This window comes from Zonotrichia albicollis, chromosome 8, assembly GCF_047830755.1.
Source record: "Zonotrichia albicollis isolate bZonAlb1 chromosome 8, bZonAlb1.hap1, whole genome shotgun sequence".
NCBI classification, from domain to species: domain Eukaryota; kingdom Metazoa; phylum Chordata; class Aves; order Passeriformes; family Passerellidae; genus Zonotrichia; species Zonotrichia albicollis.
Window position 1 is genome coordinate 14,287,850 of NC_133826.1, and position 26,099 is coordinate 14,313,948.

General features: G+C 36.9%; 1 protein-coding gene across 8 annotated transcripts in view; it reads right to left on the reverse strand.

Annotated features, from left to right (window-relative positions):
• The window catches only part of TTLL7 (tubulin tyrosine ligase like 7), a 64,733-nt gene that overhangs the window by 28,264 nt on the left and 10,370 nt on the right, over window positions 1-26,099 (reverse strand). For all 8 annotated transcript variants that reach the window (XR_012581300.1, XM_074546037.1, XM_074546035.1 and 5 more), the window contains 9 exons: window positions 16,481-16,656; window positions 16,193-16,327; window positions 15,169-15,290; window positions 14,401-14,468; window positions 10,257-10,415; window positions 8,557-8,773; window positions 5,975-6,139; window positions 4,975-5,133; window positions 205-299 (listed from right to left, as the gene is read on the reverse strand). Coding sequence is in view for 7 of the 8 variants with exons in the window: in XM_074546037.1 (XP_074402138.1) it covers window positions 205-299; window positions 4,975-5,133; window positions 5,975-6,139; window positions 8,557-8,773; window positions 10,257-10,415; window positions 14,401-14,468; window positions 15,169-15,290; window positions 16,193-16,327; window positions 16,481-16,505 (1,145 nt within the window). In the remaining variant the exon portion in view is untranslated. The remainder of the gene's footprint in view (window positions 1-204; window positions 300-4,974; window positions 5,134-5,974; window positions 6,140-8,556; window positions 8,774-10,256; window positions 10,416-14,400; window positions 14,469-15,168; window positions 15,291-16,192; window positions 16,328-16,480; window positions 16,657-26,099) is intronic.

Below are 26,099 nucleotides of genomic sequence, written 5' to 3' on the forward strand. Positions count from 1 at the left end.
TTTTTTGCAAGCACATATGCATGAAGAAAAATTAAATTTAGGTTATTTTTTATGGCAAACTGATAGCAAGGGAAACATTTACATTTTGAAAATGCGAAGGTGGGAACAAAGGTTTTTCATTTCCTCTAAGTCCAAATCAAATTTGAAAAAAAAAAATCAAAGCAACAGAAATAGAGCCAGACTGAAGAAAAGAGGACAAGGTACCGTATGTTGAGAAGCTTCAATGCATTTAGCAGAACACCTTTTTTTACAACATAGTCTATTTTTTGATCCGTTCCAAAGCTTGGGGCACGATTAATCTGAAAAAAAACGAGACACAGAAGACTCAGGGATGTTCAGGTTCATTGGGAACACACCTATTGTAACAGGCTTTGTAGAAATGGCTTTCAAGTACAACAGAGTTTAAGAGAATGCATGTTGAGAAGTTCTTTTCCATTTGTATATTTTTTAAATAGAGTACTGAGTATGACATACACTGGGAGCTGGGAAATGTACCCTTTCAGTCACCAGGTTATCCAGACATTTCCAGTGAACACCATTCAAGTCCTGCCACTGTGAATCCAGTCTAATCTACTCTTGGTTGCTGCCACCAGAAAATTTACCACACAAAGTGCTGTTAAACACATCATAACAGATGATGTGCCATGCTGTGGTGGTCAGGCACAGAAAGAGTCAAACTCTTTTCTAGTTCCCAATCTGAAAGGAACTTTAAATACTACTTCAAAACATAACAACTGTACAAGGACAGAAAGAGGCTCTAATCCAAGGTATTTTTAAGCATATTTAAATAACTTTTCAGATACACTTGACAGCAACACATAGAGATCTAAGCTATTAAATCAGTACAGAGTGTGAAAACATAACATAATTAACAGTCTCCACAACAAAAAGCTTATAAGCAAAGTACAAGATTAGAGATTAAAAACTGTACCATAAATATAGAGAAGCAAGGAAAATGCAACTGGGAATCTCATAGTGAGACTAAATCATACACTTAACATCCTATATAACCCTGACAAGTTTTGGACTCCCTGCAGAACCTCAGTTTTCAGGAAGATTTGAGGAGGAATAATTATTTATTCTAGGTGCTCTTTCCAGGGTGGTATAAAAATGTATACTTGGGTAATGGGTGCTAATGACAAGCAGGATTCTCACTTTGATAGTGCATGAGCAGTGCTGGTTACAGAAGGCACAGATAAAAAAGAGCTTCAGAAGTGAAAAATAATGCCTTGTGCCCCATACAAATCAGAAGTGGGAGACAGTTTGCATGTCCAAAGTAGATGGCAAAAGCAGTTTATTTTGTTTTAGCACTCTAAATATATCAGAGCATCTTAGAGCCTCTACAGTTGTGGGACAGAACTATCGTGGCTGCTGAGCCACCCAGTGTCCTGTTGCTGAGTCCCAGCTGCCCCATCACTTATGCCCATAATTGACAGGTACCTTCAGCTTTGGGAGTCAGCCCCTTTGCTGCTTTTGCAGACAGACTGGCAAAGTGAACAGTGAGATCTGATGTTGAAAGAAAAATCTTGAAAATTCAGCAGAAATAGTGAAAAGATTTATACAAGATTGATCAACCTCTTTAGACTGACCTGTTCATCCACTATCATATCACAAAGATGATAAATAAGGTTGCTGACTAATCTGTACAACTGTGGCATTGTAATCTTGATAACATACTAGTGATATGCCACAATAGCTATTCACAATAACAGCTTACCAAACCATTGTCTGGCATCTGCCAGCTGGGAGATGGTTATTTGGAGTTCAGTGACCCGAGAACCAGGACATGCACAACTAGGCTGTGTTAATATTACATCAGTAATTTTATCAGCAAGGCACATCTTGAAGATTGTTGTCAAAAACAGGATTGTATGAGGGACCCCAAAAGTACAAGCAAATGATGACTGCAAAGGTCTTGACAATCTAGATACTGATGCCAGTGGCTAAACTGTGTTCACTACAGGAATGCAGTCTTATAAACTAGATAATTCTGGGTCTAGAGGTAACAAAGAAAGCACATGGCATGATTCCAGGAGATGTAAAAGACTTGTGGTAAAACTTGGAGACAATGTGGAATTGCTGCCCAGTAAATGAACCGCTAGTAAGTTGATCATGGCAGCAAACAAAGAAAAATAACCCAAAGTGAAATTAAGAGCAAAGATGAAGAAAACTTCACCATCAAGAGTGTATTCTTCCTGGTGAAGAACATAAGACACTGAAAACTTGGTATAACCATCTCTTTTTGGAGAAGTGGACTTCTCCTACCCCTATGGTGGCCTTTGGACCTCCAGGGGTACAAACAGGGCACGCATAACACAAGAGAAACAAGTAGATGCCAGAAAGTTTGTGTATGTGAACTTTAACTACTTCATTTTTAGGAATTAGCAATAATAGATTGGTTTAAGATGTTCACATTCATTTCACTGGATTGATAAAGTTTTGAACAGATTTTGCTAGCTCAGTGAGATTAAATAATAAACTTCTGAATGCGTGTGTAAGGTTTCCTTTGCCTTGCCCACATAAATCACAAAGGAAGTTAGGTACCCTACACTAGAGGAAGTTATTAAAATGCAAGTTATCTTTTTCTCCTATGATCATAACTGTGTGATCCTAGCTGAATATAATGAGGGTAAACAAGGCTGGAGTCCATCCAAGAAGTTCAACTGTATGGTTTTCTTTTTCATAAAATAAACTAACATGGAAATTTTGGTCAAAAAGCAAAGCAGGATTTCCTGGGAATCGAAGGGAGGTCTAGGTCGTTGTTGCTACTCAGAAAGGATGGAGGCTGCACAGACCCTTGCCAGAAACACTTGGTGCCACAAGATGGCAATCCTGCATTTCCCACAACCCTCGCTACGGTAGAAGGTTCCGGAAGTTCAGCAGCATCAAGGAGCAGGGAAGCTACAATGCATCAAGGCAATATAAACAAAAGTCAGCTCAGGAAAGCAGGGACATTATAAAAGTTGCACAATTTATTTCTTTTAATAGTTTGTTAAGCTATCTTTATAACAGAAAAGCTACATGAGGCATGGAAACATGAAACTAATCATCCTAATCCTGTTTTGGCAATTTTCCCATAACATTGGGAACATTCAGGGCCTTGTGATTAGGACTCGTTACCACTGTTAGGAAGAATGATTCACTCCCCTAAGGGGGTTTTGGCAAGAGGGAAATGGTGAAAAGAGATAAGAGTGGAAATCTGTGGAAGTAGCACAAGTGTTTTAGAAAGTAATAATTATCTATATATGTGCGCATATATATATACACACCAACTATATATATTATGTATAGTCTATGTATATACATTGCAGATTTGACCTTTACTACACTACACACAGCATACATACAGTGTGCATACATCTACAAACTCTTGGAATTGCTGCAAAAAAGCATGAACAAGCAAGGTAAAAAACAGTAAATAAGTATGCAAAATTAGCAAGTTTCAAAATTTGAAATTTCTGTTAGTTTTGGTAAATGTCTGGCAAAACAAGCTGAAGGATACGTGTATTACCAAAAGCAGAAAAGGAAATTCTTGGACTTTTGCTTTTAAAAAAGGTAATTACTAGGTACAAAATTCCAAGTCATGAAGTATTCTCCAGCAACTCAAAATACCAGGAGCATTTACTACTTTACTCCCTCCTAAACAAGGAGTTTGGGGTAATATGATTCTCCTCAGAGACACATATGCAGTTACTCAAACCCCCCAAAATCTCCATAGTTCATCAGAGCAGACAGAGAGGGGTCCTTCAGAATGGTCTCCCAATGCTGGCTGACTCAACACCTCTCACAGAATTGGTCTGTCAGCATTTGCTACAGGGCAGAATGAAATGTTACACACACCCCTCAGTCTGCACTCAAATAACTACACACAGTTATATGCAAGCTACAGGCAACCTACAGATGATAATCTAGCAGTGCAGTGCTAAATCAAAGGGGCAGCAAGCTTCACTGGACAAAAACAGAAGATGTTGATGTAGTACAGACTAAGTTCGTGTCATGCGTTGCTGTTGGCGAGAACATCAAAGCCACCAAATATGCTATGTCTGCATGGCAACAGTGGAGGAATTTTATTTTTCTAATTAAAATTATAATCAATCCCTGAGAGAAATAAGCACAACAAAACAACTGTTGACAGTATTAATGGCCTGCAAATGAGGTTATAATTCAGTAAGTTAATTGTGTATATTTTGTTCATCAGTAGCTAAATCATATTCATGACTTGCTGTCAATAGAGGGTTTTTGAATACATTTTGCTTTTTTTTCCCCAAGCTGCACAGCCCCCAACCAGTTAACAGAATGAAATAAGACAATCTGAAAAAAGACAAGTGAACATCATCCGTATGTTATTAATAGAGCAATATAAGAGACACAACAGACAAAGTTCAAACATTTCTGGTTGAAAATGTGTGTGAGCACCACTTAATTTAACTGTACCACTAACAAACATATCAGAGAATAAATGTTTCTTCCAATCCCATCATACCAATTGTCTGCAGAATTTCCTGTATATCAAATTCATTTTCTCTGTTTATGGCCATGCTTTTAAAAGCACAGGAGAAGAAAAGAACACATATCCACAAAAAGGAAAAGATTAAGGGCACACATTCACAAAAGTTACCTGAGCCATATTACATAGCCATACTCATGAAGGAAATCTATGTAGCACCCACTTGCTATAATCAAGGTCCTCTAGCTACAATAACTACATTAATGTTACATTTTCCATTAAAACTTTCAAAAACATCTGAAATGCAACATCAGTCTAGGAAAACAATTATCTTTTTTTCAGTATCAAAAATCACTGCAAGATGATACTGCACTTCTGTATGGATGCTGCAAAAAAGCACCATTCATGTACCCAACAACAGTGCACAGATTTTCTTGGCAGGTTTTCTTACATAGATATTGATTCAGCTGGGGCTTAATTAACTTTATGCCTAAAAATTTACTTTACATCTGTATGAAGAGATTTACCTCTAGGAGCCATGGTTTTAGTTTTCTGTCCAGCAGAATATCAAATCCCAGGACTTCAAAGCAGACACTGTCGCTGCCTGGAGCTTGCCCCGGCCTGCACATGCGATAGGCGTGCAGCACGTGCGGCTCCGCCACTATCAGAGTCTTCACCACCAGCTCCTGCAGGGATGCGGTTCAGAAAAATTCATCAGCAGAGAAAACACCAGCACACACTGAACTACAGTGTTTCCTGCTTTAATATCTCAAATTTCATTTACATACATACCTACTAAAAAAAAAATTTACAATACCAAATAAATAGTGTATAGTAAACAAACTATTCCGATCTGTTACCATATATAACTTTATATAGTTCTAGACTATTGCTGTACTTTCCATGCTACATACAAACTTTGAGACTTGCAATAAGTTAAAGAATAAAAGCAAATTGGTAACATTGAATAGTATAGCCAATCTTCATCCATTTCATTTTGCAGTATAATTTTTGATAAGTGTTCTCAGAATCATACAAACAGCTTTAAGCTCTAACAGTCTTAAGCCTATTCCTCATCTAAAGACACCTGTAACACAACCACTTCAGTGGTGCTTGAGTAAGTACAAAGATATATGCAATTGACTACAATTGACTACAATTTTGTAAATATTTACACATAAAATTCACTTTATACACTAAAATAAAGTCTCCAAGAGTTTAAATGGCATGATTCCTTTGTACCTTTAAATGGCATATTCCTTATGTGAATAAATGCTTGAAAGGACTTTTGATCCTCAGAAAAAATGTTAACATTTTTTACATTTTACAAAAAATGTTAATATCTATGAACTTAGTATTTTTAAAAACATAGTAATAGTTTATGGTATGTCCTTTGTGACATCCATTGCTGAGAATTTGGGTTAATAAAGTTTCAAAAATCATTCTGAATTGCAGTAAAGCATACGCAGAAGCAATTAATTTTCTAAAAATACACAAAATAAAATAAAGTGCTTTAGTCTATCTTACTGAAATATCACTCCAGAATTTGGAGACATCAAGATTATTTGTTTCTAGAAACTCAGTAAACCATTTTATGGAGCGTTTGCTTCCTTTGTCTTCTGTTTCATCCCGTTCAAAGTGCTCATTATGTTTATTGACAGAGTAGTTAGTCAGATGCATATACAATTGACTCTAAAAAAAGGAAAAGAAGACATTTTAAAAACTTTAAAAACAATTCTAAAATAGTCAATTCAAAATCATGTAAAGAAAAACTGACATTAAATCAATAAAGACATAATCAAACAGCTCATATTTGGAAATACACTACATGCAGATTTAGTGTTTCTGATTCTGGGAGATTGCATGACTGAATGCTCCATAGCCTTCTTACAAGAAAACCTGGGCTTCTACTTAAGCCAGTTGCAATGAACTGATCCACCAATCCACAGCTGGTTAGACACTATATCTCCCATTTTTACAGGTCTCTATATAAACAACTACCTAAAAAAGTAAAAAGCAATTATCATAACTTAGAGAATAATTACATTCTACAAGAAGCAAACAATAAAGTCAGTATTTTGAAGTGCTACTTTTAAAGTGCTAAAAGACACTCTGACATCTGCTTCATAGACAATCCCACATTTCAGTTTTCACTGTAGCTTATTTATGAGAAGTGTTTTCATGATAGTGATACTTTAAAATATCTTTTACATATAAACTCATCTGCCATGCTGATATCTGCCAAAATTGCTCATTTTTAACTGGCTGGTAGCCATACATCAGAGGGAGGTAAATTTCAAAACATACGTTACATAAATGACTGAGATCCTTCATGGATCAAAATGTCAGCAGTAATAGACTCACATTATCAGTTGAATTTAAAGAAAGCATTCCTTTTCCAAGCTCAATTTATAAATCATGATCTGTACATTTACATTATCTCCCAGAGATTAATTCAGCTTTTCACTTACACTGTGGTGATGCCTGTCCTATCACAGTGACAGTTCTCTGTCATGTTTGATTACATACATGAGAGTAGATGATATTCTAAGGTGACCATAAGCCTTCTGTTCCAATTCATTTTTAATAGATAACACAAGCCTTCTGCTGCCATTTATCTTACTACACTTCCTTATCTTTAAAAAACTTAATGAAATTACCAAAACCAATCAATTTAATTGCAAACGAGTTAACAGTATATTGTAGTAGCACTAGAAGCACTGAATTTCTCCCATGGCTTCATTAATCCTTTAAGAATCATTCTGAAATCTATTGGTTTTAAGTCATCATTCCATGAAATTCAAATTATTTCAGACAAAAGTAATTATGTGTTAGACTATTAAAAAAAAAAAGTGTTTGGGCATCTGAACTGATAGTCCAAAGTTATTTGGAACAATGTCACTGTGGAAATATGTCATCCAAAGAACAATGTCATTAGTGACAAGCACGTTATTTCACACAATAGACAACTTCCAGCATGAACAGTTCTGAGAACACAGAAACAACTGCCTGCTCTGTTTATCCTCTCAGAGCATATTTCAGTGCTGCTAATGCCGAGATTAGCAGCAATACACAAATTGTAAAAGCAAACTATTCCAAATATAGTACTGGAACATTTCCAAATATAGCATTTGTACTGGGCCTCAAATTGTACCTGCGTTTTTCAAAGGCACAGCAAGAGACAGTCAGAATTTTAAATTTCACATAGGCAAAAAGGCTCTATGGTGTTTTCAGTTACATAATTACATGGAAGCTGCTCTAAAAGCAATGGAGTACAGAGAGAGGTATAACAAACCTAACCTACTAATACCTTCCAATGCTGCAAATCTACTTATTTCTTAGACATCTGCATTTTGGTCTGAGCCAAAAGAGAAGGGTTTACACCCCCCAATAGGGCAACATGCCATACAGTAGAACAAGAGCAGAAAATTGTGCAAAATCTTTAGCACGACCCTTAGCATTTCTGGGTTTTCTCTGTGCTTACAGGCAGCTCTACTGAGTCACCCTAAAGCTGCCAAGTACACACTGCTGTCCCTGCTGGAGCAGTCACTGACAAACAGCAGCAGCAGCAGGAGATTCCTCATGCTCAGGGACTGCAGTGAGCACTGGGCCCCTGCAGTGCTGGTTCTCTCCTTTCTGCCTCACTTCCCAACACAATGGCTGAAACCTGGCAGGACCCTCAGCAAAGGCTCCAAACGTCATGGATGCTGAGCACTGATCTAGCAGGAGATAAAGCTTATTACCACCTGCCACCCCAGCCTCAGTCTCAGATGAATATAAAAGCAATGTGCCCATTCTTGCAGTGATTTGATTTTATTTTTTGGATTGTTATCTTTTGCTTTCCCCTAGAATATATTTAAATTCTTTAGCATACTACATGCAAAGTCATATGAAATTTTATATATAAGCAATAATGTGGCTATACTTGTGATTTTGATAGAAAACCATGTGTTAAGTGTCTTTCATAAAATTTTTTTTCTCTTCAATGGCAATGTAGAAGTTTATCCAGATGAACTCAAGTCCCAGTTTATTTAATTTTACCACCTGCAAACACTACACAGGTTAAAGTCTATACCATAAGCAATAAATTGGAATAAACTCCAACTTACCAAATTTGAGTCACTGGGGGGGTGATACTTCTCTGTGCCCATTCTCACCAGTCCATCATGATATAAAAATATTTTTAATGGATCACAGGAGGTCACAAGAATATACACACGTAAATCGAACTTGTAGCCTTCCATGAGAAATGGTTTGTCAAGATATTCCTGAACAATTAAGTGATCCTGAGCTTGTAACTTTTCTCCATTTCTTATTAAAGAGATCCTGGTAAAAACAAAAGTTATTTTAAAACTTGGACATTAGTCTTTGAAATAGATTATCGTGGTCACCCAGCCAAGTAGGGAGGCTAAGGTCTACCTAGAGAGACTTAGATATCTGATTTTTAGGGCAGAGAAAAAGTTCCATTCCCTTACAAGGCTTTTGGTTTCCTGTCCTTTATTGTGGTTCACTAGATGGAAAAAAGCAACGAGCCATTTCAAAGAAACTTTCTGCTTGCTTTGATTCAAGAATTTGTAATAATGGGTTTGCTCTACACTTAGAAATTGTTTGGCAGAACGACCAGTCTCCAGCTTCTGTGATTATTTCTCATGCAGCTCTAAAAATAGACTTCCAGTCTTTGTCACAACTTCTGCCTGAGGCACAGACTGCAAAGAACTTCCAGTGCTAACCATAGGTGATGAAGTTTGCAAAGCAGGACACTGATCTGTATGAGGATGGCATAGATTAAACACAGTATTTCTGTATTTCCAGTTCCTTTACACCAGAATGAAAAAAGGTTTACATATGAACTATGAACTTCCAATCTCTAATAATATAGACTTTTAAATAACTGTAAAAGCTAATATTTTCAGTATACAGTTATTAACCTAAAATTCCCAGAACCTTAAGGCTACCTTAACCTTATTCCCTATTATTCATTATACATTTCAGAGGTTTGGTACTGAATAGTCCTAATAGAGTGAAGTACTTTGCAGAAATTTCTCTGGACTATGCCAGTACCTTTCCCTTTAGCTTATCTTAGCCCTTATCAAGAAGACTGAAAAATAAAGAAATTGAAAGTTCGGGAGCCTTACTTTTATAGTAATTTTGACATATGCTGAAAAACTAAGAGTATTATTATATAGCATAATTCAAATTGATATTAAAAGCAATAAAAGCTAAAACCAAAATATCTAAAAAAAAGGAACTAAAATTACAATTGCAATATTTATCTCATTGGATTTTTACTGTGTGGCCCTGTCACAAATAAAACTTCTTCAACTCAGCTGCAGGCTGCAGTCTCTTCAGGGCTGTGCCCTGCTTCCAAGAGTGCACATCCAGCCACATCCCCAACAGCATCTCCTCTGTCTCTCCTAAACCTTGTGGCTGCTGCTCTCAAACACATTTCTGCATCTCTGACTGGCTGCAGTTTGGGAACACAATGGGGTGTCTGAGCTGGTTTTAAAGCTGTGAAAGATCCTGACCTCCCACACACATCCCTGCACCCTCCAGCCACCAAAACCCTGCCATTTATGCCCAGTACAATCTCACCCTATAAATCTAAGCACAGCAGAAAAATTCACAATAAAATAACTGTGTTCATAATAATTATTTGAGTTTATTTAATGCTTGTGAAGCCTTCACCCAATACACTGACTTACACTCAAAATACAATCTTCTTATTAATACACAGCTTCTGTTAATGTTGTAAGTAGCACTGGATTTCACCTTTAACAGGAAAGAAGACTGAAGGTAACTCACAACTCACCCATGTCCCATTGCACCATTAGCTGGTTTGACTATGAAAGTTTTCTGTCTACGTTTCTTCTTCAATTCTTTTACATAGTTCTGAAACTGTGTGTACTCTGCAGGAAAGATCCACGTTCGAGGAATGAAACTGTACTCCTGAGGCTGACTCTTGATCATTCTGCACAAAAAGGGTAATTGAGTTAAAATCTTTTGACTACTTTGATGTTTCAATCCTCAAGATGAAAAAGCACTCATGACAATTTGACAAGGGAGCTTTTTCAGCAAAATTCTGTAATATGAAAGCAAACTTTTGCATTTCTTTAAGAATCGTTAGCATTCTATTACATATTCATATGAGTGTGAATGTATTATATTCTAAAGCAGACTATCTTGAGCATTTTTGCTTATGTGCTTATTATGTTACTGGTATCCATCTCATTTCTCGGCATCCATTTCACTCCTGTTACCATTTAATATTGAACTCCTAACAAACCATGGATTTTTTTTATTTTTTTTTTTTTTTGGCATGGGGAGGTGGTATTTGGGAAGTATTTTAATTTTCATATTGTTAGATGTCTGGGGAGCTATGAGGATTCAACAGACACAAAAAAGAGGAGTTGGGATATTGGGATTTTCTTCTTGGGTGCAAAAAAGACTCAATTTAAAATTAAAAAGCAATTGGAAGCAATTAAGGAGGAGTTTTTTTGTTCCTTTTGAAAGAATTTTAAAAATGAGGAATTGTAGTAAATAGACTTTGACACAGGCCAAGCAACTCATTCATTTCCTATATAGGACAAATCACACAAGCTTTGATTAGTCTTTGGTCCCAGTATATTTGGATTAAGATTCCAAGAGCACCTAATTTAATCAAAAGAAAGCAAAGACATTCAAAGCAAGATCAAGCAGGAAGGGAGTAGGGTGAAGGGGTGGAGCAAAAGAACTAAAATAAAAATAGGGAATCAAACGCTGAATCTGGGGAAAGGATGCAGCAAGGTCCTGATCTCCCTGCTTTAATAGCTGTGGCAGCTGAGGTGGTGAATGTATCTCATTCTATACCTCTGTGAAGAAAAATTCTGTACCTCTGTAAAGAAAAATGGAAGAAGAAGAATGGTAAAGAATTGGGGTAGCAGAAGTGTCCATCACCCAGAGCTGTGTATGACAGGAAGATACACCCACTCCACCTGTCAGAATGGGTGAGGTACACACAGTTCCTTTAACACTGCTTAGCAGCCCAGGTCTAGGAGCAATGGGCACTTGGTGCTGCTATGCACACTGGCATCATTGCTCCCAACAGGGTAAATTTAGTCTTTGCTGACTTACACACTGCTGTAGCTACCTTGTTTCAGATACTCAGAGTACCTGAAACTCCCTTCATACCGAACCTCATACGAAATTAGTTCAGGTAACTCACAAATACTCTGTAGCATAGAGTGGACACATCTAAAATACAAATATGCACAGACCAACAGAAAGGAATTGGAAATTTGAAAAGAAATTAGGTGATACAGGAAGTTCTCCAACTTAGATTTTTTTTTTTTAAATACCACTATGGTGAAGTTTAATATTTTTTAATTAAATACAGATTTAGGTATATTTCTCCTTTTGTATTGAAAACTAATAGCATCAGCATAATAATGTGCAAAAAAAGGAAATATCATTTTTATTTTTCATTTCTCTTGGGCAGATACTTTTTCTTTAAGTGGCTAAAATACTAATGGAGAAAACAGAGCTCTTTTTGAGCCACATGCATGGGGCTAGGACTGTAGCCAAGCCCTACTGGTATAATGGATACACTGTCACCAAACTGTGTAGCCAACCTCCCAACAAACACTCTGCAGAAACCACAATGGCTGCAGCACTACTGCATGAGGTTCTGTGCTTCTGCAGCTTCATTGTAACTATTGTTCTAAGAAATCTGGTTCAATGAAAGCCACTAAATATTCGGGAAAACTTTTTGAAAACAGAAGTAGATATTTGAATTCCTGATTGATTCATGTAGTTAAACTACTCTCCATCTGCTCTGTCTTTATGAATATTATTACTTTGCCAACTGAGTATCTTATCTATGCAAAAATTATCCTATTTTTAGGCAAAAAGCAATTTCTGTGTTAGCTTAAATTCCTCTCCAGATTATTTATCATATGCCTCCTGTTACATGCTAGAGACCTGTCGTTTAACTTACTCAAGGGTTTCAATATACACACTGCCTACTCTAGCTTCAAGCTATTCCTGACATATTGATATTATTTTTTGACTGAAAGTATAAAAGTTCTATATGCCTTATCTTTTTAATGCATAACTGGGGGATTACAAACACTTAATATTATGAAGTGGAATACTTCAGCATTGTTTGTAGGTTCTGGGGCTCACTAAAACTTTCAAAAAAAGAATTCAGCTCTGTTCTTTCCCTGCAAAGCCCTATTCAGAAAGGGCTTAGGAACATCATTAAGTAGCCTGTGGAATCAAGGCCTATTCCATTACAATAGCCCTATTTTTCAGCACATGGGCTGTCCACTATCATGAGTAACCACTTTTTCACTGTGCTGCTCTATCCTTTAGCTTTTGCTGTCCTTATCAGGAGGTCTGAGAAACAAACAGCAAATTATTGTTCTTCTGAGTACTATTTTAGCTCACAAATGTGGTCAGACTGCTTTTGATCTCAAAGTGCTTTCTGTACAAAAGAATCAATGGTGTTGAACAAAACATAGCTCACTAAAGGCAAAACCTTCAGTCTAATAAAGCAGATTCCACTGACTTTCCTGACTTTTCACATATGAAACGTTAGTGGGTATATATGGATGAGAATGATTCTTGGCCCATGATCAGTTCATGAACCTTTTAAATACAATCAACAAAGGTGTTGGAAAAGACAATATTGCATAGCTGAATCCATGCCCCTTCCCACTCATCCTGTGCACTTTCTCCCCCATTTACTGAATTCATTTTGTAACCACACTTATCCTTCACACAAGGAACTCTCATCTAAGAGACCCTTCACAACGGTCTCTTAAGATCTACTTGGCCCTATGATGGCACTTCTATTGTTACTTTTTTCTTTTCTGTGTTCTTGTTATTATCCTTGAAAATGATGTTCATGTCCGCCTTTTTTTCTCAATTACATTTCTCTTTCCATCTGTTCCATTATTCTGTGTTCCTATACTTTCTTTGCTGAGTTGTCTTCTTTTATATTACACATGTTATGTATTACACTGCTCCCTTCCACCTTTCTGCACGTGAAAACCACATGGTCCTGTGATCCAGAGTGCCTGGATATTGCCTGAAAAAAGAACTCCTGAAGTGCATTACTCCTGAATAGTATTTCCCTCTCTGAGTAAGGTAGATTTGTTCTGTTAGAAGTTAAATTGTGTAAATCAGGTTCTGGGCCAAAAGATTAGCTCTATTAATAATTGCTCTACAAACTAATTTAGATTAGACTAAAATATTGACATATATTTACCCTCAAACCTTTCCTTACCTGGCTATCAGATCATTATTTAGTATTGTTTTCTTACAAGTCTTACAGATTCTCAGCTAGGATAAGTCCTGACAACCCAGTCAATCCACTAGAGTGAGGCGAATTTCTAATTAGACAAATGAGGCTCACTGACTAATTTCTTATATAAACAGTAAGATGCTTCACATTTTATAAATTTGATATACGGAAAAATATAACCATTAATTATTTCAAACAAGTACTATCACAGAATTGGTGAGGTTGGAAGGGACTTCAGTGGGTTCTCAGGTCCTGGGTCCCAGGTGAAGCAGGGCAATCCTACAGCACATTGCACAGGATAGTCCAGATGCACTATCCAGCTACATAAAGTTCTTTTGTTCTGTTCTTCTATTATGGGATACATATGTGGGTGCATTATGTATTAGATTTATTGTACAATAATTCAAGACTCACCTACATTCTGCAGTGTTTAGACAGAGAAGTGAACCCACATAACACTTCACTGAAGTCAATTGGAGAAATAAAGTAGCCCACTCCAATGCTTCAGATCCAGGACCAAAGCTAAAGCTATTAAAGAACTTTGAAAATTCTTCTTGGTCCTCTCCTAGTTTCTTAGTAAAAATAAACAAGCCTCAAAAGCAATAGTTCTGTATATTATTGCAATAAATATCACAGCTGGAAAACTTCTTAATATTAAAAGAAATATTACTTAGTCATGTTTCTTGCCAGAAAATCCTTTCTGCATATCTCTCCCATTCCTGGAAAATGGTTGATTCTCTGAGGAAGTAGGAAAAAAAAAAGGAAAATTAATTGAAACTTTTTAGTTTTTCTGGCATACCTAATTACAGTCATTTAAAACATTCAACTGCATGCTCAGGCAAACACAAGTACTGTTAAATCTAAATTATTTAAGATAATATCTTACACTACACTACCTATTCTAACAATGCTGAAGATGCTGCAAGATGTATTCTCTTCCATCCATATAAGTGCCCACTGATTTAATTTCATACATGAGACTATCATACTTTTATTCACAAAGCTATCTAGAAACAGAGAATGCAAACACAAGATAATGGTAAAAAAACCAAAATATTGATTCACAGGACTGTTGAGAGAGAGCTCTGTTTCTTAACTTACTGCTTCAAAGCTGATGAGAAACTTATAAATGATGTTTAGTATCTTCTTTAAATTGATCATTCACAACACTCAACTGGCAGAAAAAAGCATGAAAGAACAGCCCCAAATATTTATACACCAAATTCCAAGTGGTAAGTACAAATAACTCTGGAGAAGAGAATGGGATTCTAAGCTATGCAGTGGTTCAGCCTTAATGCCGCCTGTTTGGTTGTGGTTTGTGTGGGGTTTTTCCCCCCCCACACAATTGTCAGTAACTGAGCAGTTACTGACAATTACTGCACATCTCAGAGTAAAGCAGTTTATGGAAACATGACAAAAATCTGAACTACCACTGCACCTGATAGTTCTGCAGCTCAGCAATCTTCTCTTGCTGCACAGCACAATCGCTCCAGATCAGATTTGCTGTTTCATCCTCATCACGCGTTTTCACAAATCCCATCTCTTGTATTACTATACGCACTGTGGAGAAATCACACTCTTAGGCACTATCTTGTATCTCTTAAGTAGATTCATTTTCAACATTTAAAAAATCAATTAAGATTTTAAATACTTCCAATACAGAACCCTTTGTCAGAGAACAATGTTAGCATGGCAAGCTATTTATCTTGCAGTATTTCCATCAGTCTATTGCAAACCTGCCATTACAATGTTTCAGCACCTTAAAGTGAGTCAGGAATCAGCACAACCTCTTATGGGAACTGCCAAGAGCTTCAAGGTATTCCCCAACGATCCAACAAAAATCCTCTTGTACAGCAGTTAGATTTAATCTTGGTTATGCCATAAGTTAATTTTAAAACAGTGATGACTATAAGTGTCACTGCAGATAGGGACAAAAATACCTCCCTGAGGAAGGTACAGTGTTGCAAAAGCAAATGCATGCATTATTTTAATTAAAAAAAAATCTGATAACATGCCATGCATAACTCTGATTATAGGAAAAAAATATTTTAGCACTGAACATGAAAATACAAAACCTTAACAGACTTTACTGAAATGCCTCTGTATAATAATTAGAGTATTTAACATTGAATTTACACTGCTCATCTTTCAAGGCTTTAATAAACTTCCAAACACATAGGTATTTAGAAGGCTCTTCCACAGCCTTCTTGATTACTTAAGTTTTCACATTTCAAAGTAACAAGTGGGAATCAATATGAGTAACCAATGGGGATTAATAGATGCACAGTATCCAAAGCTATGAATTAAATGTTACAAGAAAACCCCAGGTTTCTTATAAAAGAAACTCCTTCAGAATTGTCTGACTGTCAGCTTGATACAGAGTCCATTAATTCAGTCCATTAATCAGTAACTCTCTCACATCAAAGGCTATTAGGATGAAAACAAAATATGCAGCTTCCTACCAATTTCATATTTCGTGCCAGCAATATTGGCAGTGATAACTCCATTCTTCTTCTTCTTCTTTCTGACTTTTCTTTTAATTGTGCTCTGATAGGGTAGTTCTGAACTCAAAGTCAGAGGAGCAGTTCCACGGTTATCTTTGAAAAATAATGTTGTAACTATTAACATTTTTATATCTCAAATAACATATACAAATTAACTAAAAATACAAGCAGTACTCCATCACAATTTATAGATACAAGCATACTGAGGAATTCATAGGGTATATTAAAAATCCAAGATTAGCATACCTCCCTCATTAGGAAAGGATGGCATTATAACCTAGGACAGTGCAGAAATGGAGTTCAAATTCTGTTCCAACTTCTCAGCAAAGGCTGAAACTGTCAAAGCCAAATTACTTAAAACTCCGGCCATGCCATTTCAGTCTCTGGTTGTAGAAAATATTAGTTCTGGAATGGACAGATACCTGTGTTAAAGAAATATAAGAGAGACTTTGTCATAGACAAGTCCTGAAAAGAAAAAAGTAAATAGCAGGAAACTAAATATGAAAACACTTTTAATTGCATGTATAAAGAATTGCTTATTTCAGAAGATTGATCAAGCTATTGTAAATATAAAACTTTATTCATTGCAGTTCAATTACTTTCTTTCTGGAAAAATCATTATGCAGTGATAATTTTCAAAATGAAATTCTATTACCTCTTTTTCTGATTTTCATTTGGATATGGGACATTTTGGACATGAAAATAGGTAACACTGAATTCAATCAATAATGCCACTTTCTATCTCCATAAAGCTCAATGAATTTAGTATTTTATACTTAAAACCATATTTGAAATAAAAAATTAAAATCAGACACACTGTGTGATAGATTTTCAGTACCAAGTGGGAAATAACTGAAATCACAGTAATAATCTGTTTCCTCTTTTTTACTTTTCAATGTTTTTTGAAGCAATTGTCCAGTAACCATGTGGTAATGTGGATGCAGTTTCATGACTACTTCATGACACAACAGATATGATTTGAAGACATTTTGGGTTGACAAGCATTTAAATTTTCAGTTTTTAAAGTGAACATTTATTTGCATAAAATGCCATTTTCTACATCTACACACAAAATTCCCTTTTCCTTTTTTCCCTCATGAATACAGCACTACATGAAAAATCACTCATATTAAGTTTTTTAGGTCCAGCTTAAGCACCATAAGAACAATGGGTTAAAATATTAGGGAAAAAACCTTGGGAATACATCACTTCTAAACACACTGCTACATGACTTTGGACATGCAGCACTATTATACCAAAGTCTGTAACGAAATAAATGCTGTCTTTGGCAGGCTGCCTCAAACAAATCAACAAGTTTTCAAAACATATTTAAGATGTTACTGATCTTTGAAAGCTTTCATTTCTTTTCTGCAGTTATATGTGTAGCTAAGGTTCCTCACACTAGCTTTAGATCAGTTTATATTGCTGCTTTTGGTGATTGCAAGACTTATTTAAAATAACTTATAGAGAGCACAAGGGATTTCTTCTACTATAAATAGCAGAAAATTACAGCAAAGTCAAATTCAGCCATGACTTATGATGCAAAATATATGTGGTCATAAGACTGGACAAGATGTGCATTAAGGAAATTACTAAAACATTACTTACAAGTCCACACCTTTTCTTTTTCTCTGTGTATGTGCACACAACAGAGGAGAGAGAGATGTATTTTCTGGACAAGTCACCTACCTTTTAAGAAACTACAAAAGCAGATATTTTGAGCTCCAAGATCTAACTTCCTTTCAAGACAGACATTTACTCTTAATAGCCCAGTAATGCAAAAGCATAAAAAGAACAGATTATGGTTCTTTTATGACTGTCACAAATATACCAGGAGTCAAATTCTGCTTTGTAACAAGACAAATATCTCCCTCATGTCCATTTAGTGCCCCTGAGTATTTATCCACAAAGAACAGGAGATGTTTAATACACAGATACAGTGTCAGACAGCACAGCAGTAACACCCAGCCATTTTGAAGTTTGAATGTTTTGGATGACATTATCTGAGAAGGTGGCCTGAAAGTCCTTGGGCCCACTGTCATACTAAAATTAGACACAGAGTTGGGAAAGCAAAGCATTTGTCCTCCTTAAAACCACAGTGAAGGAAAAGCAGTGCTGGGCACAGTGACTCACTGGCTATTGCATGTTATCTGTTTCTCAGGCTAAGAATACCACCAGAGTACAAGACATGTTTAGTTCCTGGGAATAATACTGAAGTATGTCTGTTAGCCAATTAAGGACTTCTAATAATGTACAAAATGCATGGCAGTCATTTCTTTGCTGTACTGACTAAAAACTTGTAATAAATTTGGAAGAATGTTAAGAGGACTAACACTGCCCTGTGAGAAACGCCAGCCCTTTACTAACACAGCATGATTTACAAGCTATGATATGCTAATAAAAAGTGAGCAGCTCATACAACTTTCATTCATCTTAGAGTCACAGAAAATTATCTGCCCAAAGTTACTGTAACACACTGTGTTCTGAAGGTGGACCATAAAATTCCAAACTGCACCACCACACTACTGAATTACTGCTTTTCTTTAGATAGACACTATTCTTTTCTTCTCAAAACAATACTCTTTAGGGTCAAGGTCTGTGACCACTCACGTTTTTTGTACACATAGATGAGTGGATGGTAAAGATTTACGGCTACCTTTAGAGTATTCCAAGAACAATAAGTAGCTCAGCCATATGGAAAACAAGGTAATGGGACTGTACTCTGTACTCAAACTTACTTTAGGATTTTAACTTTTCAAAAGCACCACTCCATACCAATATATATTCATATTCTGATCTAAGCTTGCATGTAATAACTAAAAATTATTTTACAACTTCTTGACTTCTCTTCAGTAGTCCATCTTCAACCAAGTGTTTCACTGAATTCCAAAGGACCAGCAGTTCTAAACCATTAGTTTTCCAAAATGTTTTACACAGGATGCAGTCCTTGCCTTTGTTCCTTTCCAAAGGCCACATAAGGTCCAGTGAAATGGGACAGTCTCAGCATTTTTTCCCACCATGTCAAGTGACAGATCAAGAGTCATGACATGACATGTCAAGAGACACTGCATCTCATCTGGGGGGACACCTTACCCAGAGCAGTGAATTGCTGCTGTGAATTGTAGGCTAAGCCATAGAGCAGTACACTTGCCCTTGTTTAGACATCCCTGCTTTGTGCATCCCCAGGGCAGTAGCATGAGATGCTCCAATTCTGCAGCAAGAAAACCTAGCACCAGCCTGCTGAGGAAGCTGCAGCCTTCCCAGGTAAACTGCAACTGTTCCTCTAACTGCCCTTAGATAACCAACTCTCTAAGCAGAGGAATGGATCACTTGGGAGAGACAGGAATACACCTCTCAGAGCAATACATGAAGGGCAGGTGCTGAGGGGAGGGAGCTGGAAGGAGGAGAGCTCACTCAGACAGGCCCTGGCAGCCACAAGCTCCTACAGCTCTTTTTTAATTCTATACAGCAGAAATCATCCCAAAGTTACTTTGCTCCCTGGCCCAGGCCCTCCCCAGGTATCTTCTTCTAGCTCACATCCTCTTATTTGTTGTTATTGCCAAGCCCTACTCCCAGGTCAGAGCAGAGCTGAAGGAAAAGCAGCACAGACTGCTCTGCAGGCAGCCTTTGCCAGTCACAGGCCAAAGCTGATTGCAGGACTCACCCAGATCATGCACAGTAACAGCAGCAACATTGTCGGGTAATGACTGCATCAAATTCTGAGTCAGTTCTCATACCTGTGACATGTTTTTGCTTATAAAATAAGCATAACCTATAACCCTCATTCAGCTGCAATAATGCAAAGGCATATCTTGCACATAATCTACCTGAGAGACCTGTTTCCAAGAGATTGCTTTTAATAACATAGGAGAAAGCATTCTATTTTCAAACTGGGACTTTTGGAGCAAGTCAGCTGTCAGAAATCTCTGAATTCACACTCAGGCAGAAAAGGATTGCAGTTCCTGCTGCATATGCCATTTCCCTCCTGAAATCCTGATACACATAAATTAGGGAAGGTTTGTTGCTCAACCATACAGATTCAAGGGTAGCTGAACAAAAATGGTTAACATATAAAGGGAGAAAGACTTGTGAAGAAGAAATGAAAGCATCTTCATCAGGTTAGCACACTCTTATATAAACAAGCACTTGCACTAAATGTGCTCCACAGAGAAAAAAAAAGATGAGATGTTATCTTTACAGCTGCCTGGCAAAGGTGTGAGAGTGACAGTAGGAAAGACACATTTCTGTCCTAGAAAGGCACAGAAGACAAAAAAGAAAAAAGGATCTTTTTTCCTCCAGGGACAGGAGAGGCAGGATACTCTCACTGGAGAGGGAAGTGTTGCACATGGACAGAGAACACAGCAGATGCTCAAGCTCAAGTCCATTTAAAGGAACAGTGCCTTGGTAAAGAGCAGAGGACAGTGGAAAAAAAGTGGTTTCATACTTAATACACTGATTCTTTGACAAATTGTATATTGTGTATTGTATATTCTAGAAACTCAAAACTTAATAATGCTGTTACATGCTGTTACACAAATTAAGAGTATCATAATAAGTTAGTAAATTGCCCTGAAAAATACTCTTCTGGCCTAGATTATATGCAGGTATTTTTTAACAAATTCCTCTCTAATTTCCCTGGTTTTTTCCCTCCAGACTACTCACAAGTGACCTCTGCCTTCCATGAACCTTCACTTCATGTCTTGATGCAATCTGGAAAGTTTTTAATCTCTAAATAGTAATTGTATGTCATTAGACCCCACCCCCTTTTTTCCCCCACAAACAGTAAGTATCACAGAAAAAGGTTTGATAAATCAGATCAAAAAAGGGCAAGGAGAGTCAAATTCAAACTGAAAGAAAGGTAGTGCAATTTGAGAATCTATTCCAAACAAGCCAATGAGATTCTTCAACCTAGTTTGGATCATACCAGTAACTTTGAAATCACAACAGTGCGCCCTAAGAAAAAAGAGACTAGATTGCATATGCACATTTAAAATTATTTAATCTGATATATTTGGTCTCTCAGAATGGTAGAATCACCTGCTACAAAATACTCTATGTTCTACACATCACTCAGTGAACTGTTTGCAATGAGAACTTCCTTTCTTCTAAGCAATTGTGATACTACTGGTGCCCAGTTTGAAAAGCTCCGTGGGTTATACATGTGTTTAACGTTACATACATGAACAGAAAACAAGACAGATCTCAAGACCTCTCAAAGACAGCTAACATCCTACATACCTAGGTGAAAGGCTACAAAAATGGATTGTCAGGGTAATTTTCTGAATTCTTTGGGTACAGATAAGTACTCACTCATCAACAGTGAGCTGGAATATTTTAGAACAGATTTTCAAACTAGCAGCCTGCTTTCCTCTGAGCCCATTAGTGCAATTTACTCAGTGCTGTCACAAGTGTCTGCAAATGCAGAGGAGCTGGAAGGAAACCCACAAAGCTCCTGACATAAGGAGCTTTCACAGTGAAATGGAGACACACTGGAGATACAGTTACAGGAATGGGCAGGTGACCACAGAGATGGAAGGTCAACATCAGAGTGCTGCAATCCCTACTCTTCACTTAGCTGGAAAATCAAATTAACAAAAATTTCACAGAAACAGGTAAAAGAAAGATGTTAACATATGGTCTTCAGAGCATTGACCTAGAAAACATCTGTGCTCTGGGATTTTTCAATCTAATATTTAAATCAATTATCCTTAGATCTTAGAGTATGGAAGTCTGGACACACCGTAGTGAGGGGTGTGCAATTTATTGCAGTTATGCAAACCTATAATCTAATGTTGATCTGGAATTAAGATATAAAATTCAGATTCCAAATTAGATAAATAGAGAAAAATGCCTTTTTCAGGACCCTGCTCAGCAAGACAATAACAATTTTCAGTAATGAAACTGCAGAACTAAAAGCCTTCTACCTTTTCATGATTTTTTAATATATGGCCTTATAAAATGTATGTTGAAGTGTTCCTGCTACAAACAAGCATAGCAACCAGTTTTATTGTTACATGTTCAAAGAACAATTTGGTGGCAAGTTCTCTCTTAGAGAGAAATTCTATATGCCAAAAGTAGTCTTCATTTTGAGGCTTGATATGTCAAAGTGACAAGCTTGTTTTTAAAAGGCTATCTGTCAGCTGGCTTAAAATTGCATGTAATTAGGGCTTGGTTCAAAATATTCTGAAGTCAAATGAAGTCTATTAATTTAAACATCCTTCATTCCCACCACCAAAGAGATATGGCATTTATTAAGCAGCTCTTTCAGATCATACAGAGTTCTCAGGTGTTTGATTTGCTAAATGGACAGGTACAAGCTACAAAGGAATCCAAACAGCATGATTTACACCACTTTTTTTCAAATCATGCAGTCCTGTAAAACAACTGTCTGAACTAGTTTATCCAAATGGCCAGCATTTCCATTTCCCTAAGAAAACGACCAAGCCAAGCTACAGTGCATTATTTTAAATGGCTGGAGTCCAGCCAGGAAAAGACCCTTCAGTGGCAGCTCCAAGGCTGCAACATGCAGTGGCACAGAGCCCCAGGAGCTTTGCAGCGTTAGTTCACAGCTTTTACTGTGGTCTTCTCCTGACTTAGCACTTCACAGCTTTGGATTGAATTTTTTTATTGTTTAATATCACAAAACATCTATGAAATTATAAGTATAGAGTGCCTGATTCAGACAACAGGAAATAGATTAGAAGCTTTAAAATGGTGGAAGTTTCACATCAAAGTTTCACAGGCATTAATCACTTCCTACTCACAAAATACAGAGACCACAACTGAGCATAGAAGCAATTTTTAAAATTTCAGTGTTGTCTTGAAGTAACATTGCTTCTTTTTTCATTCATCCATTTTCCAAAATGAAACTTCAAAACACTGGCCAAATTTGAATCAATGTCAAATCTTTCAAAACTGAAGATTGATTTTCTGTTTAAAAAATGACTTTCAAAGCGACTTTCATAGCAGAGCACACAATGTGACTATCTGTTAGCTCACTCTCACCCTTCAAAAGCCCTTTCTAATGTAATAACATATTTCAGACTGTTAGCAAATTGACTACTATAGAGTTTCATAGTTATGGTTTGTGTATTGAACAAGGACCATCAAAGAAAGTGAGACCAAATTAGAAAAGTACAGAAAAGTCAAGGTTTGCATCTTTAACTTGTTCAGTAAAACATTGAAAATATATTCATTGACAAGGCAAGAGAAAAGAATCTACACGACTTAAAAATCAATAATGCAAAAATAAAATGCTGTGAACTTTAAATAAACATTATTTAGCAATCATAATGGCAAGGAAAAATATTGACAAAATAGCTCAAACAAGCAAGTGTAACAATGCTTTTATACAGTAAAATCTAAATTTCAGAAAATACATATCTCTGCCTTGCTGCTAAAAAAAATCAGCTTTCATGTTCTACTTTCTGCCAGCAAAAAGCAGAGACAATGCATAGAGCTTGTTCACCACGTCACTAAGTGTCAATAGCACCATAAATCTGACAGCAAAACATTTCACTAACTCTGGTACATAAAGTATTCCTACCCCCTGATCACAGTAAGTTCCATTGAACACTGCTGAATGGAAGTTCTCTATTTATTACAGAACCATTATATACAACCATTTTTAATATTTCATATATATATATATATATATATATATATATGAAATGGTTTTATATAAATATATACAACCATTCCACCTTCATTTAGACCAGCATTGGTGTGCTGAGGCATTTCCAGCCCAGAAATGCACACACCAGTAGAGCCTCAGCCCCATCAGCTGTGCAAGCCACAGCTGAGTAGCCAGACACCCATGGCCACAGGAGGGCTGGAGCCCTGTCCCCTCGAATGAAGCGTTCCCCTGAACCAAACAGCTCAAGGACGTTGGTTTGCTTTGTGCTGAGGACCGAGGCCAGGAAGCCACACTCCGTGAGGGACTCACACTCTGTGGTGAGAGTCATGGCCTTGAATGAATGAAACAGAGATGACAACATCCCATAATGATCCTGTGTCTTAGTAATATTGAAGTGTGACATCAACATTGTGGGTTTGGTAGGGGAAAAGGTAAACAAGAGAGAGTTAAATGAGGAATTTGAGTTGTGGCACCTGTGGGAGCATCTCTGCTCTTCTTTTGACTTTGCAATAAGGCATCCAAGCTCTTCATTATAGCACATCAACACACACCAACAGCTACCAGGCAGAGCTTCAAACTGTGTACACCACACACTAATCACTGCTGGAATTATACTACTCCTTTCTTTTTCTATCATTCACTTCTCAAAAGATTTATTTCTCTAGTAAGAGCTAGAGGCCTTAGGGATCTACAAGATAGGACAATTTAACATTTCACATATATCAGCAGAGCTGTCTTAGCATAAAAAGCACTGATCCTTTAATGAAGCTGATATGTTTGCAGTGATTCATTATATTATAAATAGACCTTGGGGAGAGATTTGCTAAGGATCTTGGGGAAGAAAAAAAAAAGAGAAAAAGATATCTTTAGACCGTTCCCCCTCACACATCATATTCTCCCTCCCTTGCTTCAAGCTGGCAGCATTGACTTAGTGTGAAAACAACCTCAAGCTCAGGAACACAAGAACACAAATATGGTTAAATTCATTTCTACAGAGTTCTGTGTATCACAAGAGCCACACTTCAGCCCTGTGCTGGTCTGCATAATTTCATCTCATATTTTACAAGCCTGCAATTCATAGATTCATTTCAGCATCACTAGACATGGGCTGCAATCCTCTCACACGGCCCACGACAACTCTGATTGAAGATTACATCATCCTAATTCACATGCTGCCACATAACATTGTTTTCTAGTTTAACAACAAGGGTGACACTCCCACAGCAGTCTGAAATTTAAATTGGCAGACATTAGCCTGTAGTTTCAGCATCAGATGTGCAAATGTTAAGACAATAATCAGGTCTTGAATAAATCACCCAAAAAAAGTTTCTTGCAATCAGAAGAAACATTTATTCAAAGCCTTCTTGACCATGAAAGTACAAGAAAGGTGCTCTTATATGATCACCAGGTTCTTAATCACATTATCTTGACATTTTCAACTATGAAATCATTTGCTCAGCTCCACAGCAATACCTGTATGCTTGTATGAGTGTTGGTAGATCTCTAACATTTTATTGACTGTCATGTACTTGGACTCTGAAAAGAACAAGTGACAGTCAGAAATATTCACAGCTGGCCTACAATATCACTGAGGCCACTGCAGCCAACACTCAGTGCTAGTAAGAGTTTGCAAACAGCTGATAAATGAACCAGAAACCCCAGCAGCTACAAAATATTTCACAAAAACATGCTTTCCTCCCCACAATTTAGTACTTGGGGCTCAGTGGGGTACCACTGATTTGAAAATATTTTTGCACATAAAAACAGGAGAACATTAAGCAGTTTCAAAAGGATGAGAGCCCTCAGAAGCTTCTTTAAATGAATTGACCTGATTTATAGAAATTCCCTTAAAAGGCTGGATTGGCTCCAAACCCTTTGTGTCACACTATTTTATCCATTGTAGCGGATCTAAATAGAGTAACTATCCTCATTGGCAGTGAAATGAGACTCCATTATTCTACTATAGGAATATTTTGTGCAAATATTGCTCACCTGTAGAGAAATGCAGTAGGTAGTCACAAAGCCTAGAAAAATAATGTCTTAAATATTGATCCTGAATGTAATACTTTGAATATCCAGAATAAGAGAGAAAAGTGAAGTGTACCAGACTTTATACACATTAGCTTTAATTTTTACTTAAATCATGAGAATAGCCTACAAAAAAAAGCAATTTCCTGGGATTTGCTTGAACTCATGGGATCAGGATAATGTATTTTCTGAATAAGTACA